The sequence below is a fragment of the Bos javanicus genome, chromosome 1, assembly GCF_032452875.1.
Source record: "Bos javanicus breed banteng chromosome 1, ARS-OSU_banteng_1.0, whole genome shotgun sequence".
NCBI lineage: Eukaryota > Metazoa > Chordata > Mammalia > Artiodactyla > Bovidae > Bos > Bos javanicus.
The window spans coordinates 99,397,229-99,416,266 of NC_083868.1; the positions used below are offsets into that span (position 1 = coordinate 99,397,229).

General features: G+C 40.5%; 1 protein-coding gene across 4 annotated transcripts in view; it reads left to right on the plus strand.

Annotated features, from left to right (window-relative positions):
• The window catches only part of GOLIM4 (golgi integral membrane protein 4), an 83,827-nt gene extending 65,798 nt beyond the window's left edge, over nucleotides 1-18,029 (plus strand). For 2 of the 4 annotated variants that reach the window (XM_061416747.1, XM_061416725.1), the window contains 7 exons: nucleotides 1,503-1,756; nucleotides 2,209-2,291; nucleotides 4,333-4,442; nucleotides 7,113-7,280; nucleotides 8,509-8,577; nucleotides 15,917-15,997; nucleotides 16,298-18,029. In XM_061416747.1, coding sequence (XP_061272731.1) covers nucleotides 1,503-1,756; nucleotides 2,209-2,291; nucleotides 4,333-4,442; nucleotides 7,113-7,280; nucleotides 8,509-8,577; nucleotides 15,917-15,997; nucleotides 16,298-16,447 — 915 coding nt within the window. In that variant the 3' untranslated portion in view covers nucleotides 16,448-18,029. The remainder of the gene's footprint in view (nucleotides 1-1,502; nucleotides 1,757-2,208; nucleotides 2,292-4,332; nucleotides 4,443-7,112; nucleotides 7,281-8,508; nucleotides 8,578-15,916; nucleotides 15,998-16,297) is intronic. The other 2 variants (XM_061416736.1, XM_061416756.1) reach the window with 1 other exon arrangement.
• The last annotated feature ends 1,009 nt before the right edge of the window (nucleotides 18,030-19,038 follow it).

Here is a 19,038-nt window from a genome sequence, read left to right on the forward strand (position 1 = left end):
TAAAAAAGGAAGAGAAAAGAGTGCACAGTAAGGGAGACTTGGGCACATCCCTTTAACAGACTAGGAAACTAGATGGTCACCTCATCCTGCACTTTCTCAGTCTGTGCCCAAGGCCCATGGGCATCTTGATGCCAAGAAGTGACTCATTTTCTGTGATCAAGGGTGCTCGTCTCCCTGTTCACTTACTGTTAAATCCTGTGTTGGCTTTCACATATCCAAATTCAGGGTGGTTAGTAAGTCATCAAAAGCTGAGGGTTTGCCACTGGGTGAGTGTGTTTAACCAGTGTCTGCTCAAGCTGAGCATTCCCCTCTGCAAATGAGCACTGCCCTCTCACTCCACTCCCCTTTCACTCCATTCCCCTCTCACTCCACTGAGCGCTCCCTTCTCCATATGAGCACTCCCCTCTCACTCCACACCCCTCTTACTCCACTGAGCACACCCCTCTCACATAAGTAAGACTCATGAAAACATTATTATTATAAATGATACTTTAAAAGAACTGAGAGCAACGCTAAAGCAGCCAGATATTTTTATTACACAGCCTCTAAGGTAATACTGACAACAATCTACCTGGCTCTTACATGAATGCTGATCATCCTTTATTTACATCTCTGAAGCTCTGTTTGCTCTCAAACTTTTCAAGACTTCAAGCTGCTAGAGGATTGGCTGAGCAGGTGTAAAGGCACCTGTAGGTTTACTCTTAGACTGTTGCACACTTAGTGTGAAGAAGCCTCTCCCAGTCTTGCATCCATAAGCTTTCCTCCAAGATAATTCCCTACTAGGTTTAATTTCCCTCAACCACGCACCCTCTTTCCTTTGGTGAGAATTGTACGTGCTTGTATTAGTTGGGGGATGGAGGAGAGAGTGGTAGATTGCTTAATGGAAGCAGACTTTAAGAATTCCTGGATCAGATTTTCCTTTAATCTGAAAATCCTCTCCTCATCCATTTTTTATTTCTTTGAAGGAAAGCGATTCTGCCTCTCCACCCTAACCTGAAATTTGACCTTTTTTGGCTCTGCTTAGCCTGAGATTGGTGTATGCTTTGCTGGAATTAATTAGCTTCCCAAAGTCTTCAGGTCTTCATGGAAAAGCCTTAGCCTCAACTTCAGCTCAGACATTGCCCCAATTAGTCTGAGGTTATTAAGTGCCCACTTATACCAAAGTCTTTTGAGCATACATTTAATTAAAGCTGAAACATTTCTTCTGTTGTGTCCTTTTCCATTTGAGAGGGAGCACATTAAAAATATCTGCATTAATGCCAACAGCAGGGGAAGGTCAAAGGAAGCCAAGCTTCTTCTTGCTAAAAGAAGCCAAGGGTGATTCAGAGAGAGTAGGGAACTAGCAGTGGAGTCCGGCAGTGGGTGGTGTTGGACCTAACATACAAGACAGTTGATCTGACAGAGAGGTATTAATAAACCAGCCCTGCCTTCTGCCCGTGTCATGAGAAATGGGTGAAGGGCAGACCCAGGGCACCCGACTGCTCTTGCTCACTGTTCCCCAGGTGCATCCTTCAGCCAAGCCAGTCACCAGACTCCAGTCACCGTATGAGGAGCAGCTGGAACAGCAGAGGCTGGCGGCGCAGCGGGCGGAGGAGGCCCAGCGGCTGAGGGAGGAGCAGGAGGCCCTGCACCAGCAGCGGCTGCAGGGACACTTGCTGCGGCAGCACCAGCAGCAGCAGCTCCTCGCCAGGGAGACAGCCCGACAGCGGCAGGATGGGCTCCAGGAGGGCCGGCTGCAGCGCCCCGAGCAGCCACGGTAGCCTTCTGACCGACCTGGATAGCTTGGCCTCCAGTGTCCACAGGCAGATTAAAGACAGCTCCTCGTAGTCCTTCCCTGTGAACTGGAGGGGCTCCTCTTGCTCATGGGAGCTGAGGCTGAACTGAAAATCAAATTCTAAATATTTAACTTCCAAAATAATCAACATTTTTTTTTCTGCCTGAAAGTAACAGTTTATATCTCCAATTAACCTGTCAGGTGTTGTGCTAGCTTCATTTTAGTTTTTGAAAAGCATTTTATCTTTTATAAGGTATCCTTTGAAAGTGTACCTGGAATCCTTATTAAACCTAATTGGATACATTTAGGAAATATATTTATGGCTTTTAAAAGAATTTTGAAAAATTCATTGGTAACTCTCTTTAAAGATAAATGTCTTATGTCAAACTGTTCTACTAGTGTCCCGGAGTTGATGACTGTTTGTTTCCTTGCAGGCAGCAAGCTCGTTACGATGCTGTGGATAATGATATCGTTCAGGGAGCGGAGGACCAGGGCATCCAGGAAGAGGAAGGAGGTGGTGAGCCTCTTAGATGATGAATGTTTTAATGAAACTGCTGGGTAATATATAATGTCAACTCAGAGACATATGCATACCTGTGTACAGGTTTCTCCTGCTCTCTGAGAGTGTTCCTTTGAAACTGTTTGTAAGCTGAAATGGTGTAGATCGAAGAAACAATTACCATAGGACACATCTTGCTAACGGATACACAAAATAAATTGAGATGAAGCACAGATGCTCACCAGCACATTCAGAGCTCTGGGGGTGTGAGGTTGAGATGCTGAATGTAGGTCCTGGAAAGGAGGTGGGTGGTGCCATTCTTGCTTCTCTGCTCAGGTGTGTGCTGCCTCCATACCTGCTTTCTCTCTCTACAAATGAAACACTAAATGGCTATTTTTGCTTTCACCTATTTTCATAAAATTGAACATCCTCTTCCGATTTCTTTCAGTTAGCCAAAACAGGTACTAATGTAGATCTTTCATAAAAGCGAAATGGCATAAAACAAACTTTCAAAAAGTGGAGGGTACCTATATGTACAGAGATTTGTGCACCATATGTCTTTTGTTGTCATTGATATGTTTTCCTTTATCCTCCCAAAAAGTTCACATTGATGGCCTGAATCAACCCAAGATAATCTGTTTGCTCTCTGCCATTTTAAAGTAGAGAGGAAATAGTGCTTTACTCTTCTTACATGGAAGGCTTGCTTGCATGCTCTGTCGTGTCTGACTCTGCAACTCCATGAAGTGTAGCCCACCAGGCTCCTCTGTCCATGGGATTCTCGAGGCAAGAATGCTGGAGTGGGTTGCCATTTCCTACTCCAGGGGATCTTCCCACACAGGGTTCAAACTCTCATCTTCTGTGTCTCCTGCATTGGCAAACAGATTGTTTAGCTGAGCCAAATTGTTTACCGCTCTGCCGCCACCTGGGAAACCCCTAAACTTCTTGTACGTTAATACTTATTTTTATTTCTAGCACATTGTCGTAGGAATATTAGGCTTTAGGAAACCTCTACATTTTCTTCTTACCTTGGAGACATATAGATTATTACCTTGAAAGTTTTTCAAATTAAGTCACTAGTAGCTTTCATTCGTGGTACACATCTATATGTCACTGAACAAATACTGCCTACTGTGATAGCAGAACTAGAGAATAACCGTCTCTCTGGCAACGCTAACACTTAGCTGTGTATCCTTTCCTTAAAGAATCTAATGGAAGGTGATTACCGAACTCCCTCTATAGCCTATTCTGATATTTTATAGCTCTGATAGTCAAGAAATTGTTTTCCTTATGTGCCCCCATGCAACACTTGAAGCTTTTTTGTTCCATTATCAGTAAAGACTAGAGAACCATTTGTTCTCCCTTTTATTTAATGGATCCCTTGGTGCACTTGAAACATAATAGTAAGTTACCTGTATCTTTATTTTCTACAGGCTAAATACTCTCCATGTATTTAACCTTTCCTCTGATATCTGTGTGTGTGTTCTTGTCTAAATTCTCTGTATTGAAATATTTTTTTCAAAAAGTAACAAGTAAATGTGTGAGTATAAATATGTGATGTTTGTGGTATCATCACTACCACCTCAGAGAACACAAGATGGGCTGAATTTGTTTTTGAGCTTCACAAATGGGGTTACCATTTCTTTCATTTCCTGAAATAGCATCCGTTTCTTCTTTTGGTACCTTGCTATTTTCTCTGACATTACCAAAATTTAGTCAATAATTTTAGTGATGTTCAATTGATTGGGCTTTATTTTATGGAGAAAGTTTCTATCATTGTTTTTGGCATAATGGGGTAAAATTCAGCTTCTGTTGTAAACATGTGTTTTAGAGAGTTAGAATATGTCAGTTATCCACATTGTCTCTGTAGATATAGGGACTGGGAAAAAGATAACTTTCAGAAAAGCTGAGACGTGTACTTTATGTTGAGCTAACCTAAAAGAAGAGAGTGAGTGATGTGGTCTGTAGGAAAGCCCACCGGTAGCTTGGCTTGGCTTGGCTTTAAAAGGGAAGAATCCTGTCTGGTTCACTGGGGCTGATAAGGGTTCCTTTGATTTGCTAGCCTATGAGAGAGATAACCAGCACCAAGACGAGGCAGAAGAAGACCCAGAGAATGGACATGAGCTGCAAGAACAAGGGCCCCATGAAGCTGACCCAGAATCCGAGGGAGATGTAAGTGTCCTCTCATCCGGTCATGACCCTTGTGAACTCACAAGGCAGAAAGGAAATATAAAGGTTTACCTGACTCTGTAACTCCAGCTCCACGTGGTTTACATAATTATATGGTAACTGTTAACTGTCAACCATGGGGTGTTTGTGTGATGAGAATGGGTTAAAGGTTGCTCAGGGAAAACATCCAGGGAGTTGCCCTCTGGGGACTTTAGTAAAATTAAAATAGAAGAGCAAAAAGAGGCACTGTAGTATGTAGTAATTCTGAAAGATGAAAAAGAAAACACAACAAAGCAAATGTGGGAATTAGAGAGAGAACCCAAGAAAGGAGGTCAGCCACCATGGAGCATGCTGAGCAGTCTGCTCGGTTGTGAATGTGTGTCCTGCAACTGTGTAATCTCTCTGCAGTCCGGTGACTATTTCAGTAAACACACAGCTAAGAATATGAGGTTTGAGAAATGAAAAACATTTCCCAGATACCATATTGCCATAGAAAAATTAGAGTATTAACAAGTAGAGATATAATAACCAAAGCTATTCTTTTCATTTACGCAAGAAAGGACCAAGTCTCCCAGTTCAGTTGGGTGGTATGGGACCTTGACCTTGCCTGTAAGTGTGTCTTTGCACTTATGCGTAGATGATTTTGACAACTTTAGCTCTCCTGTCATCTTTTGCTAGCAAATCAGCCACCACATTTATAGAATGTGGTCCTCTGGGCCCTGCTGTCCTCTGGGCCCTGTTTATGTTGGTCCAATGGACTGAGAGGAGGAGGATTGATATTCTTTCTTGATAAGCACTGACAAAGTCTTCCCGAGCTGCTTGAAGCAACCTCGATGGAAACGGCTTTCCCCTATAACTTGCACAGAGAGGTGGTAGGATATATCTACCCACTAGCTCCTCAATCAGCAGTTCTCAAAGTATGCTCCAGGGAACCCTAGCCCTGAAATATTGTCAGGAAAGGATAAGAGCTATAGATAACAGGAGAGTATGAGAGAGCCAGAGGATGTGTAGGAGCAAGAGAGTGTCCACGAGAGAGCAAGAGAGTGAGTATGCAAGAGCCTGAGAGCGATGGAGGGCACAGGGGAAGGGTGGGTATTCCAGTTCCTGACTTTGGGAAATGCTGTCTGTCTTGATTGGTTACCTGACTGCATAATCCTTCACTCTCCTTTCATCGGTTGATTTGCTCTAGATAACACGATGGGAAATGTTGGCCTTTCTACCATGCCTTCCCTTAATTAGAAATTATTAGCCTGCTTGTCTCTCTGTCTCACCTGTTTTATTTATTTTTTTTAAATTAGGAACATTTTTGTCCAGCTTCACTGAGGTTTAATGAATCATCCTTTTTTTTTTTTTTAATGTCTAACAACTGTGCCTATTAAACCTTTTTTATTACTTGGCTAGAGTTAGAGCTAATTTGTATATTTTTATAAACTTTTGCAAAGGACATTCAGTACTTTTTGCCCTGAAGAAAACATTTTACATTTCCCCTATATTTCCACACAGTTTATTGATAACACACAAAAGGAAATCCATATGACAAGATTGTGGAGTAACTGGAGTTTAGTGTGAAGGTTATGATTTGTCACTCTGTATCCCCAAGAAAAGTGTCACTTTGTTCTTGAACAAAGTATTTAGCCAGGGAGGTACAGATAATACATCAGCTGAGACTGCAGTGAGCTCTTGAACATGTTCAAGGCTCTGAAGTGAATTGAAGTAGAATTTTGTGGTCTGGAGACTAAATCTCACTCAGGCTTCCCTGTCTCTGGGAAGCATTTGCTGCTTCAGTGAAGTGTCCTGTTGATGACCCCAGTGTGATCAGGGACGCTCCTACAAGCATCATCATTTCCGCCCAGCTCACACTCTAAAAATCTGAATCTTTATGAGGGTGTATATGATTTTGAAAGGTGCTTTGTGATCATAAGTGGGACGTCCAGATAATTCTAAAGTTGATAATATGAAGGGCATTCGTTGAACACAATAACCAAGAACTACTTGAGAGGTAGGATGGGTTGGGGGAGGTATTTTTCAAAATATTTATATCACCAGAAGTTAAGCCCGTTCCCTCTTATTTTGTGTCTTATCAGTGCAGCATCTCTTAGCTTCACATCTCTTAGCTTCTTAGATCCACACTAGAATGTGATGGCCTGCTCTTGAATTAGCCTCCTCTTGTCTCCTCACAGGCCCTCTTCTTGGGTCCCTGCTGGTGTGGGCTTCCTCTCTCCTCAGCTGCTTTTCACCCGCTTACATCAGCTGGTTTGCAAAGAATAACTGGTCTGTAAAAATTGACGAACTGGTGAAAGCAGTTACCATTTGCCTATCTAAATCTCTAATTTTAATGATTCATCCTATTTGGTCCTTTGGCTTTCATTAACTGTTTTTCTTGTCATCTAGTTATGCTCATATTACTTATGGCATTGGAGCTTTGAGAACTGTTTTGGAATCACTTGCAGGAAAGAAGTGCTCTTTGAACTTCTTTCTGATGCATCCGTCTCTGACAAAGCAGAGGCTTTATCTTTGGACAGCAGGATGGGTATCTGTGAGTCTTGGTAAGGATAGACCTGAGCAGTCTGGTAAAGGACAATTTAATTCTCTGTCAGCCTGTGGCCTTTCAAATGAAATTAAACTTGATCCTGGATTTTGAAGTGGTGCTTGCTTTTCATTAAAATTTTACAGAGGGCAGCTGTAGAGGATATAAACCCAGCAGATGACCCTAATAATCAAGGCGAGGATGAATTTGAAGAAGCCGGGCAAGTGAGGGAAGAAAACTTGCCAGATGAAAATGAAGAGCAAAAACAAAGTCACCAAAAGCAACAGAATGCAGAAATGGAGGAACATTTGGTGGTAAGTGGGCGCCATGATGGAGGGTGGTTTTAACCTGGGGATTTTATTATTTTTTTAATTAATTAATTTTATTTTATTTGGAGGTGAATTACTTTACAATATTGTGGTAGTTTTTGCCATACATAAACATAAACCAGCCAAGGCTGTACATGTGTCCCGCCATCCTGAACCCACTCCCTCCCGACGTCCCTCCCCACCCTATCCCTCTGGGTTGTCCCAGAGCACTGGCTTTGAGTGCCCTGCTTCATGCATCAAACTTGCACTGATCATCTATTTTACATATGGTAATATACATGTTTCAATACTATTTCCTCAAATCATCCCATCCTTGCCTTTTGCCACAGAATCCAAAAGTCTGTTCTTTACATCTATGTCTCTTTTGCTGTCTTACATATAGGGTCGTTGTTACCATCTTTCTAAATTCCATACATGTGTGTTAATACACTTTTTGGTGTTTTTCTTTCTGACTTACTTCACTCTGTATCATAGGCTCCAGTTTCATCCACCTCATTAGAACTGACTCAAATGTGTTCTTTTTAACAGCTGAGTAATATTCCATCGTGTATATGTAGCACAACTTTCTTATCCATTCGTCTGCCAATGGACATCTAGGTTGCTTCATGTCCTAGCTATTGCAAACTGTGCTGCAGTGAACATTGGGGTACATGTGTCTCTTTCAGTTCTGCTTTCCTCGGTGTGTATGCCCAGCAGTGGGATTGCTGGGTTGTATTAACCTGGGGATTTTATAAATGCCTAAAGTGAAAGTGTTAGTCTCTCAGTCATTTCTGAACCTTTGCGACCCCATGGACTATAGCCCACCAGGCTCCTCTGTCCATGGGATTCTCCAGGCAAGAATACTGGAGTGGGTTGCCAATCCCTTCTCCAGAGGATCTTCTCAACCCAGGGATCAAACCCAAGTCTTCTGCATTGTAGGCTGATTCTTTACCATCTGAGCCACCAGGGAAGCCCTATAAATGCCAGGTTTTATGCAAAAGGTTTTCGTTATGACCTGTGTGGACAGGAAGTTTACCTCACATGCAATGTGTGCACTCAGAAGGAGTGGGTCATGGGCTTCCTGGGCTTTGTTGGGAGTGATTAGTCATCATTTCCTGCCCACTGAGGCATTGAAATGCACTCTTCATGGTGGCCTGTCTGTTCTTTGTCCCAGAGGACTGGAAAATGCATCTCCAGTGTTCAGTAACCTGAACCTCTCCTTTTGTTTCAACAGATGGCAGGAAACCCAGACCAGCAGGAGGACAACGTGGATGAGCAGTACCAGGAAGAAGGGGAAGAGGAGGTAGGAAGGGGGGCAGGAGGCCAGACTGCTTGGGGTCTCACACTCACCTGAAAAAACCTCTCCGAATGGGCTTTCATAGAAAGGCTTAGAGAGCCGTAGGCTAGATAAGGAAGGATGGTTTCGAGGAGAAATGGACCATAGCCGTGGAGACATTTGTTTGGAAGATAATAAAAACAGGATGATAGAATTCTCTTCTCTTGTTTTCCCTAGAAATTTTGAATTAAGAAGACACTTGACCTTCCAGGAATGGCATACTTAGGTTTATGTGATCTTTGTAAAAATATTTTCTCCTGTCTCTTTCCCTCACAAGAAAGAAGAACAAAGCTCTGCCCCTTGAGAGTCTGGACAAACCTCAGAGACTTTCTCTGTAGACATGGCCACTGCTCCTGCCTCATAGCGACACCCCATGGTGTCTAGCAGAACACACTTAACACCCTCCAGACATGTAAAACATTTTCACTTTTAGCCTCTTCCCTTCTAAAAATTTAGTATCTTAAATTTAACAAAGAAGAAAAGGAAAAATAGGTAAGGAGCTCAGTTGAGTAAAATGCATTTGGGTAGAATTTCTTAGCATTTCATTTTAGTTTGCTTTTTATTGCAAACCCCTTGCATATTACTGTAAATTAGCTTCGTGGAGCATCTACCATGTGTAGTTGTGTGTAGTGTGTAGTGTTGAGTGTAGTGCCACAATTGTGTAGTTGATTGATTAATGCTGTTGGTTGAGCTGATTAGTCTCAGAAGGGTCCTGTAGGGACCACTGGAGCTCAGAACACAGGAATATGAAATGGATGAGGCCCAGGCCCCAGGCTCCGTGTCTCTCTGGACCAGAAAATGGTCTAGCAAATTAAAGCCCTAGTTCAGAGGCGCTTCTCAACCAGGCCTTTGCAAATGTGTGACTCTGGCCCTACGGGGAGCGGCAGGAGAGGATGGACAAGTGGCAGCCTGAACCTACCTGAGAGCCTGCTGAGAGGCCCGTGTTCTGCCTCATGGGCAGGGCTCCCTCGGCTAAGGCTGCTGCCTCGTCTGGTTGCATTTGTCAGCTTTTCAGAGCTGATGCTGAAGTTTGTCTTTATACCAGGAAAACAGAGAAGAACATCATTCTTTGCAGACATTGGCAACATATACCTGTAGTTTTACATGCAATCTACCTGCCTTGATCCTCTTATTCTCTTTCCTTTTTCTCATCCTGCTGTTCATCCTGCTCAAACCCCTGAGCCATATCATCAGAAGAGAGTGTTAGAGAACCTGGCAGCCTTGAATATGAAGACATATGGCAAGAGAAAGATATTCATCTGGACCTCTCTTGTAACAGGATGTCTGGACTAATATTACTTGTTTCATTATGTCCGCTGTCAGGGATCTTTTAGGGATTAAAAGAGAAGAGGCTCACCTTGGCTTCTTTTTAAAAATTCAGAAGGGTAAACATAAAATTTTAATCAGTATTTACTGATTAATTTTTTTTTTTTACTTCTGTATTCTATCAGTTAATGTGGGATCCAAGAGGGATCAAAGATAGAAAACAAAGGCAGAGAGGTGGGAGGGAAGGAGGATGGTGACAGGCAGAGGCCCCCCCAGTGCCCAGCCCAGAACTCCGAGCTTGGCACCTCTGTCCCCACTCGCTGACCCTGGCAGACTCAGGTCATCACACCTTTTCCTTTAGTGTGGCTACCATGTGAGCTCTCAGCAGAAGCCCAGCCTGCCTCTCCTTCCCTGGGTACCTTTCCCCTCTGCCCTCTAAGTGTCCTTTGTTCAGGCTGTATTTTATTTTTTTGGCAGTTCCTGAGGTGCTTAGTTATTGGATTTTCCCACCTCTTTCCACTGTTCTCAGTTCTTCCCTTGCTGAGGGAGAATTTCCATATACCAGTCAAGACCTAGTAATAGAGACAAAGTTCTCAGCGGAGTGCAGCAAAATGAGAAAAACAAAGAGGGTTGCTGTATGTGAGAATACATAGCCTGTTGTCTATGAGTGCTGTGTATGTGAGCACTCAAAACTGTAAAATGCAGGGTAATGTGCATCGTTCTTCTCTTCCTTAAGCCTCAGAGGCTTCCAGCTGACCCCTGAGATGTAAGGCCCATTGCCACCATTGGCTCCCCTCCCTTCCAGTCCACCATCAACCTGCCTTCTTGTCACATTTGCCTCTAGGGAGGAATTGCATCTTGCCAGGTTGTACCTGTTCAGAGGCATAGCCCATCAGACTTGTGACTTGAACTTTGAGGGTACAGAAACCCAAAACAAGTGTGATGTTAGGAAATCTGCCCTCTCCCTGCTTTCTTTTATCGTAGTGCAACAGTGTTTTCCTTCTAAGATCTAAAAACGACTGTTAACAAGCATTGATTGTTTTTGCTTTGGGATCCTTAGAAAGACATTCCTATGAAAAGCCATCCGTGTGTTGCATACTTTACAGATTTTTTTAATCTCCTTATGAGCAAATGAGACAAACTGTGACATTGCCAAAAAGTGCTGTGTGTACTTTAAAATGATTTAAATGTTTAAAAATATAGAGAGCTTAAATGACTACTGTGAAAAACCCAAGTGCTCTGTTTCCCCAATCTGAGTAAAACCAGATTGAACACTCACATAAGAACAGGTACAGGGTTTCCTGGCTGCCTTTTAGTGGCATGTTGGCCTGGGAATCACCACATCAAGAAACTGTCCAGATGGCAGAAACTCTATTAAACATTAGCCGGCAAGCAGCGGTGTCCATCACAGATTGAAGCTCTTTCCGTGATCATGTCCCATCCATCTCTCTGGATTTTAGGCTTCTTGGTTACTTAAGGGCATCCTTCTAGTTCCTGGCTCACCTCCTAAGATCTTTGATGCATCAGAGAAAGGCATGAATACATATGGGGACTGGGTAGCTAGCCAAGTCCATTCAGATTCAAGAGATCTGTTTTGTTTTGTTTTTGCTATTTATTAGATTTGCCACATCACATAGGGACTTTTTCTAAAATGCCTAAATCATTAGATCTTAGTAATGAGTAATTTGAGTTACTTTGTCAACAAAGGTCTGTCTAGTCAAGGCTATGGTTTTTCCAGTAGTCATGTATGGATGTGAGAGTTGAACTATAAAGAAAGCTGAGCACCAAAGAATTGATGCTTTTGAACTGTGGTGTTGGAGAAGACTCTTGAGAATCCCTTGGACTGCAAGGAGATCCAACCAGTCCATCCTAAAGGAGATCAGTCCTGGGTGTTCATTGGTAGGACTGATGTTGAAGCTGAAACTCCAGTACTTTGGCCATCTGATGTGAAGAGCTGACTCATTTGAAAAGACCCTGATGCTGGGAAAGATTGAGGGCAGGAGAAGGGGACGACAGAGGATGAGATGGCTTGATGGCATCACCTACTCAATGGACATGGGTTTGAGTGGACTCCGGGAGTTGGTGATGGCCAGGAGGCCTGGTGTGCTGCAGTTCATGGGGTCGTAAAGAGTCGGACACAACTGAGTGACTGAACTGAACTGAACTGAATGAGTAATAAGCAATGGTTCAGGGAGATATTTAAGAAAATGTTTCCATCAGGTTTAGCAGGATAATAAAGAGGGTCAAGTGTGGAAGACATAACTGGCATGTCCACATTGTAAAAAAGTAACATTTGGCAGTTATTAGTCTAAACATATTTTAAAATGACAAACTCCATATCATTTTGTCCCATTTCAGTAATGCCTTTAAGATGAGTTTAAATTACTCTTGCCCCCAAATGTAAAGAATATATTACTAGAATATTAGAAAAGTTATATTCATAAATTTGAAAAATTATAAAATTTTCATTTGTGCAATACCTAAATTAAAGAGTAATTTAAATCAATGGTTTCCACCTCAGTGTATATTGTCAGTTGATCCACAACCTAAATTTTCTACAGTAGGTTCCAAGAGAGGCAAGAACTCATGAAACAGTATTTATCTCTCTAGCCAGAGACATTCATTGTCACTCAAGTGGCTCTCAGGCTTTGCTGTGGATAAGAATCCCCTTGGAAAGTGTGTAAAACATACAGATCCCTGGATCAGACCTTACTCTTGGAGCTTCTGTTCCTGTGTGGGACCTAGGAATCGAAGTTTTTCCACAAGCTTGCAGGAATGCTGATGTTTCAGGAATACACTGTTTAAAGAAGTCTGAACCTCTTAAGACTTCTTTGCAAAATGATGTATGTCTAGGTGCCTACTTACTAAAGACTTTCTCATCAAAGTCTTAAAGCGGTCCTTGACCCCCACCATACCACACACACAAACAGAAAATTAAAAATCACTGATTTTTATCTAACCCCTTTCTTTGACAGATAAGAAATTTGAACTTCAAAGAGGTTACATAAATTTTCAGAGGTCACACAGCTTGTTATTGTTAGAACCATGATTAGACCCTACCCAGGTCTGCTTTTAAAAGCTATCATAATTAAGTATACCAAGCATAGTAACTGGGCTTCCCAGGTAGCTCAGTGGTAAAGAATCTGCCCGCCAGTGCAGGAGACGCAACAGACGTGCCTTCGATTCCTGGGTTGGGAAGATCTGTAGAAGGAAATGGCAACCCACTCCAGTATTATTGCCTGGAAAATTCCATGGACAGTGGAGCCTGACGGGCTCCAGTCCGTGGGGTCACAAAGAGTAGGACATGACTGAGCATGCACACATATGCACATTACATTAAAGCATAGTAACTAACTAGTTGATACAGGCAAGTTTTTCTTTTTAGAAATTAGTGTATACAGAAGGAATGATGGAATTAGAAAGTCACCATTTTGTAACCCCTAATTAAAACAGTTGATTTAGGAGCAGTCATCAGTGGATGACATCACCAGATTAATGGAGGTCAGGGGCTTTTACCATGGAGGGATCAGGCTGTAGCTGTCTGAGCTCACTGACCAACTTTAGCTTCACTAAAAGTAGAGCAGACAGTATATGCTTCCTGATGTAATGGAAATATGAAGTCTACAGCATCATCTCTGAAAAATCTTTACTTTGCAAATTGAATCTGAATTCATTCAAGCCTTTAAGCTAACTAACTTCCTTTTGTAAGAAATGTGGAGGCTAAAGAAATAACTGACACCTCAAAGAAGCAAAGAAATCCAGAGTCTGGGTCATTTTACTGGACAATAATATAGCATTAAGGAAAAAAGAAGGAAGTGGAATTGGTGTTGGATATGACTTTTGTTTAGATTAGGACAAGCCAGATGTAAATAGACATATTTAAGACAATTGAGAAAATGTAAGTAAGGACTAGACATTAGATGATGCCATGGAATTACTTATTAGATGTGATAATGGCATTATGGTTATATAAGAAAAGTGCAATGTGTCTAGAGATGGGTAGGGCTGAAATTACATGATATTTAGAATTTTTAAGAATAATTCATCAGAAAATAAAGTGATAGGTGATGCAGGCATGGCAACATTGAGATGACCTTTGAGCCTTGGTGATGGCTATTAGGGAGTTTATTGAATCATTGTTTTTCTGTGTGCTTGAAACTTTTCATAGTAAAAACAAATGACCTTATTGTTTATACAGCTTGGAGAGTTGCAGAGCCAAGGATTTAATCTAGCTCTCTCTGACTCCATGGTCTGTATTGGGTTGGCAGGCTACAGGCCTGGGTCTATTTTATAAGTGAAGCCTTACTGGAACAAAAGCCATGCCTTTTTGTGTACATGTCGTCTAAGGCCACTGCTGCGCTAGACTTGGGTAATTGCTACAGAGACTTGATGGCCAAGAAAGCCTGGATATTTACTATCTGGCCCTTTATAGCAAACATGTGCTAACCCTGATTTATTCTTTTCACTGTACCACAGTCTCAAGGCAGTTCCCTCCCAGCCCCAACTACAGTATTTACTGTTCACTAGTGTATTTTCATTATAAAGGCCATACAAGACATGTCTTTTCACTGAAATCAACTGGGACACTTTAGCAATTTTCAATTAGTGAGACCTTAGTACAGTCGGCAGTAAGTGCTTCACTGTTTCCACTGTAATGTCCTGGGGAGTGTTGTCATTCCGTGACTAAGGGCCGAAGAGATGTCATTGGCCACTGCTACAGCCTACGGTGAGGCAGAAGTGTCTTCTTTATAGCTCGCTCTACCAGGACACGTAAATACAAAATATCCTCTATATCTGTCCCCACAATGTATTTATTTGATTCCAGTGTGGTATAGGGGCTGTGAGTCCAGCCAACAATGGACTGGTTAGAAAAGACTCATGAAGGCTGGCATCTTTGAAGGTTCATCTTTGTAGACTCTTAACAGGTCAGGGTCCCTCCAGAGTGAGTCTGATGGGTGCCGTTCATTCTGCTGAACCTGGGCTATGGACACCTTGATGCAGCCCTTAATTTGTTGTTCCTTAATTATAACACCAGTGTACTTTCTTTTTCTTGCCCATTTCTGGGATATTTAACACATATATACTGCCCCCCCCACACACACACAAATTAGGTAATTTTGTGTTACTCAAGACTTACTCTTATGCCATTGTCATAGTTAAGTTGTAAAATATATCACCCTCTATTTTCATAGATGTGATTATTAAATAGAGATTTAATGATCAAAAATATTTGAATTCTTTCTCTGATTTGCATTTTGAGATAATCAGAATCAATGACACATAATAGTAATAGCATACATGAAAGAGAACTACTTAAAACAGAAATGTGTTAGAATACAAAGACATGCAGGGATTTGAGGTAGCTTAATAACTATTCTATGAAGAAACTGAAATGATTATGTTCTGTGTTCTAGATATTTTAGCCAAAAAAGTTTATTCTTAATTATAGAAATGTATGTATACAGGTTTTTCTCTGTTCTCTATTACACCAGAGTGTAGGTGGTGGTGCCTGATTTCTGTGACTTGTAAATATCTGTAAGAGCAGATATTTTTTTGCATTGATTCATTCATTGATTCATTTATTCAACAATATTTATTAAGCAGTTGCAGCATGCCAAGCATGCCTCTAGGAATTGAAGGCAGTTAGTTGAGTAAGACTGATGGTTCCTGTTCTTCACAAGAACTTATATTCTGTCAGAACTTTCAGACTTTCACAGTTCTCTCTTTTGGAAAAGAGGAGTTTTTTAACTTTATAAGGTGAATTTCTTCGGGTGTTATACTTGGAGTGTTAACCCTTATTCAAACAAATCAGAAACTCAACACACAAAAGTCCTAGATTCTGAATAACACTAATTTTTTTAGTAAGTATGTTACACATTTATTCATGGCTAATAGACAAGTCAAATCTTTGTCTTTTCAGATTTATTTTTAGTTTAGTTTTGTCTTTACTGATTCGAACGAACTTTTTGGAAATCACAATATGTTGCTTCAAGTGTTGAAATGATCCAAGTGTCCACTTGATGTCTCTGGTTTGTTTTAGGTTCAGGAAGATTTGACTGAGGAGAAGAAAAGGGAATTGGAGCATAACGCTGAAGAGACCTATGGTGAAAATGATGAAAATGTATGTGTAGGATGTACATGTTTCTGTTGCACATGTGTGCCTCTGTGCACGTGAGGAGGAGACGCCTATGTGTGGTTGGAAAGATCCCAGTGGGCACATCTAAGGTGCCATGGAGTGTAACATTGGGAATTAGGAAATTGTAACAGTGTGAAGATTAGAAAAGACAGTAGCACTCTTGCCTATTGGAATATTTTCTTCACTTGTTTTCTTTCTGGTTTTTTTTTTTTTAAGAGGGAATTATTTATGCCACTAACTCAGTGTCCTGTTTCTCAGTTTTCCTTTTTTTCTTTTAACTTTAAGGCCGATGAGAAAAATAATGAAGGAGAAGAGCAAGAAGTTCGAGATGACAACCACCCCAAAGGCCGAGAGGAGCATTATGAGGAGGAGGATGACGAGGAGGAGGATGGGGCTGCTGCCGCTGAGAAGTCACGGCAAAGAGCTGAAATGTAGCCATGCCCGATTTCACAGGCAGAGCTCAGCTGTCAGATTCTTTTCAAGCTGCTCAAAAATAAATCTGCCTACTGAACTCTAGGATATTTAATTACAAAAATTAAAAATTTAGACCTTTTTTAACTTTTGTATTAGAAATGCTCATACATTTATATGAATATATTTTGATAACCTAGGTTAGAGCTTCTTTTTATATTCAAGCAAGACCTGAACGAGAAGAAAAATGATATAGCAGACATTAGGCTCTGAATCTCATTTTTCGCAGATTATGTGGTGTTGGAAAAGACCTTGATTTTGTATATGTTTCAACTTGTTCCTTCTCTGTCTTCCAGTTTCCAAGTGTTCTGCTGTCTGCCTTTGATGAAATGCAGAATTTCAAGATAGGGAATACTGAAAAATGCTATACACATTTTAAGGAGAATGGCCAATTTACTAATTGGTGCCTTTCCAAGGTTCTTATGTATAGTTCTGATAGAATTTTCACCTGTCTGTGTATCTCTGGGATAAGATTCATAGACAGTGACATACAATTAGAAAGACATTTTTGTTATAAAGACACTGTTTTTCAGGCTTCTCGGATCAATTAGAGAAATGTTTGATTTTACTTAAAATCACAGGTCTTCCTCTTGAATTAAATTTAAAAGTGAGATAGTACTAAAACTTACATGGCACTCTTCTGGACTTAGCTATTTCAGGATTCAAACAAGGTATGACACATCAGCATATTAACCTTTTTAAAGGACTGACAATGTTGTTTAATAACGAATTTGGTGTGTATGGGTGGCATTTTCCACATGAGCACCCCTTCTTTTTTTCGGTAGTCACCCAGTGATAGCCTTGTTTTAGTATCTAATTCTTGACAATAATACACATTTCCCTGTAAACTCTGTGCCTCAACACTTAATCACTGATGACAAGCATGAATATGAAGAAGTACCAAACTGTACAACTGAACAATATATTGTTCAAAAACTATATGGTGAAGTACAGAAGGTGATATGATTGACCCTCATGACTTTTCTGTTTGCTGGGATTAGGTCTGCATTATATCCATGGATACACGTTTAATGATGATGAATTATACAAATCCCTTAAAATTAAAAATCAAAAATCAAAAATTTCCCATGGGATAGAGACATATTTCAGTCTCAAGTATAAAAATTTTTAACTAAATAGAATTAGGTTATATCATTCACTCATATGTGTGTGGTTTTATAATAGTACTTTTCAAATTAAAACTGATTTCAATTTGTACTATTATTGTATGAATGTAATTTTATTTTTTAATAACCACACTCATGTATGGTTTTTTATTATCCCATATGAGTGATTATGTATGTATGCATAGGAATGCTTTGTTCAAATGTATTTTGGATTTTCAGTAATCATGAATCAAATCTTACCTTTATGTATAAAAACCCTTTATGTAATGTAAAATGTATAATATTGTACATAATATTCAGAATACAATTATTTTGGTAAATTAGTTTGTATTTTTAATGTCCCAGTTGCAGTATTTAATTATTTGAAACACATTGAAACTTGGTAATAGTCAATAAAATGAAAAGGAGCAAGTGGTAAATCTTCTAAAAGTATGTGATTTTTTATTAGTTTCTGATCTTACAACATTTTTCAGTTATTTTTCATAAAAGGAAAAATTTTAAGAGTTACCAATGTATAGTAATGAATTATAAAGTGCTTTTCCAAATCTATTCCTGTTTTGCTGTCTCTTTCTCTGCTTGGATTGGCACATGAGTTTTTCTCCCCCTTTTTCTAAAGAAAGAGCTAAGAATGTTTATTTTATTTGAGCCAGTTCTGGAGGAAGAAAAAAGGAGTGTGAGACAGTGTCATGTGCACACGCACAATATAAACAAAAACTATTGTATCTTCCCTGGAAAAGCAAAGCAATCACAAACCATTCTACTCTGTATAGCACCAAGTTACAGACCTGTTTTAGCCAGTGTTTGGAGGAGAACTAATCAGCCAGAGCTGATCTATATTAATGAGATGAGCAGAAATAAAATGTCATTTGTATTTGCCTTGCCAATTAATCTGTGACTTGGTATCAGTGACATAAGAAGAAGGTGGGGGAGGGTGTGGAGGCACATGGAGCGCAAAAAGAGCTATATTAATACTAGTACAAATGGAATAACTGGATATTTAAGAGTGACTGAGTTAGATCTAGGAATAAGAGTATAATTGGAGCCACGTGGAGGTCACAGTGACTCACTGTGATAAAGGAAAACGATGGACACACCGTCTTCTTACTGTGAGAAATGGGAGAACAGGGTCTACTTTATCCCCACAGTGCTCTTTTAAGGCTCATGGAATTCCCTTCTTACAACAGAAGAATTTTGGTTTCCTGAAGCATGTGAGATTGTTTAAACTGCTTTGAGTTCTTTATTTTGCTTTTAGTTCTCATTACATCATTTTGGTACATTGTCCTGTGGCAGGTTGCACAGCATTAAAAAAAAAAAAAGTCAATTTCTGCTCTTGAATTTTCTATTGGCTTCCTTTGTACTGTCTGTTCTAGTTTTCTTCTAACCATCCTGGCTACTCTTTTCCAACCTTTTTCTTTCCCCCTCTGATTT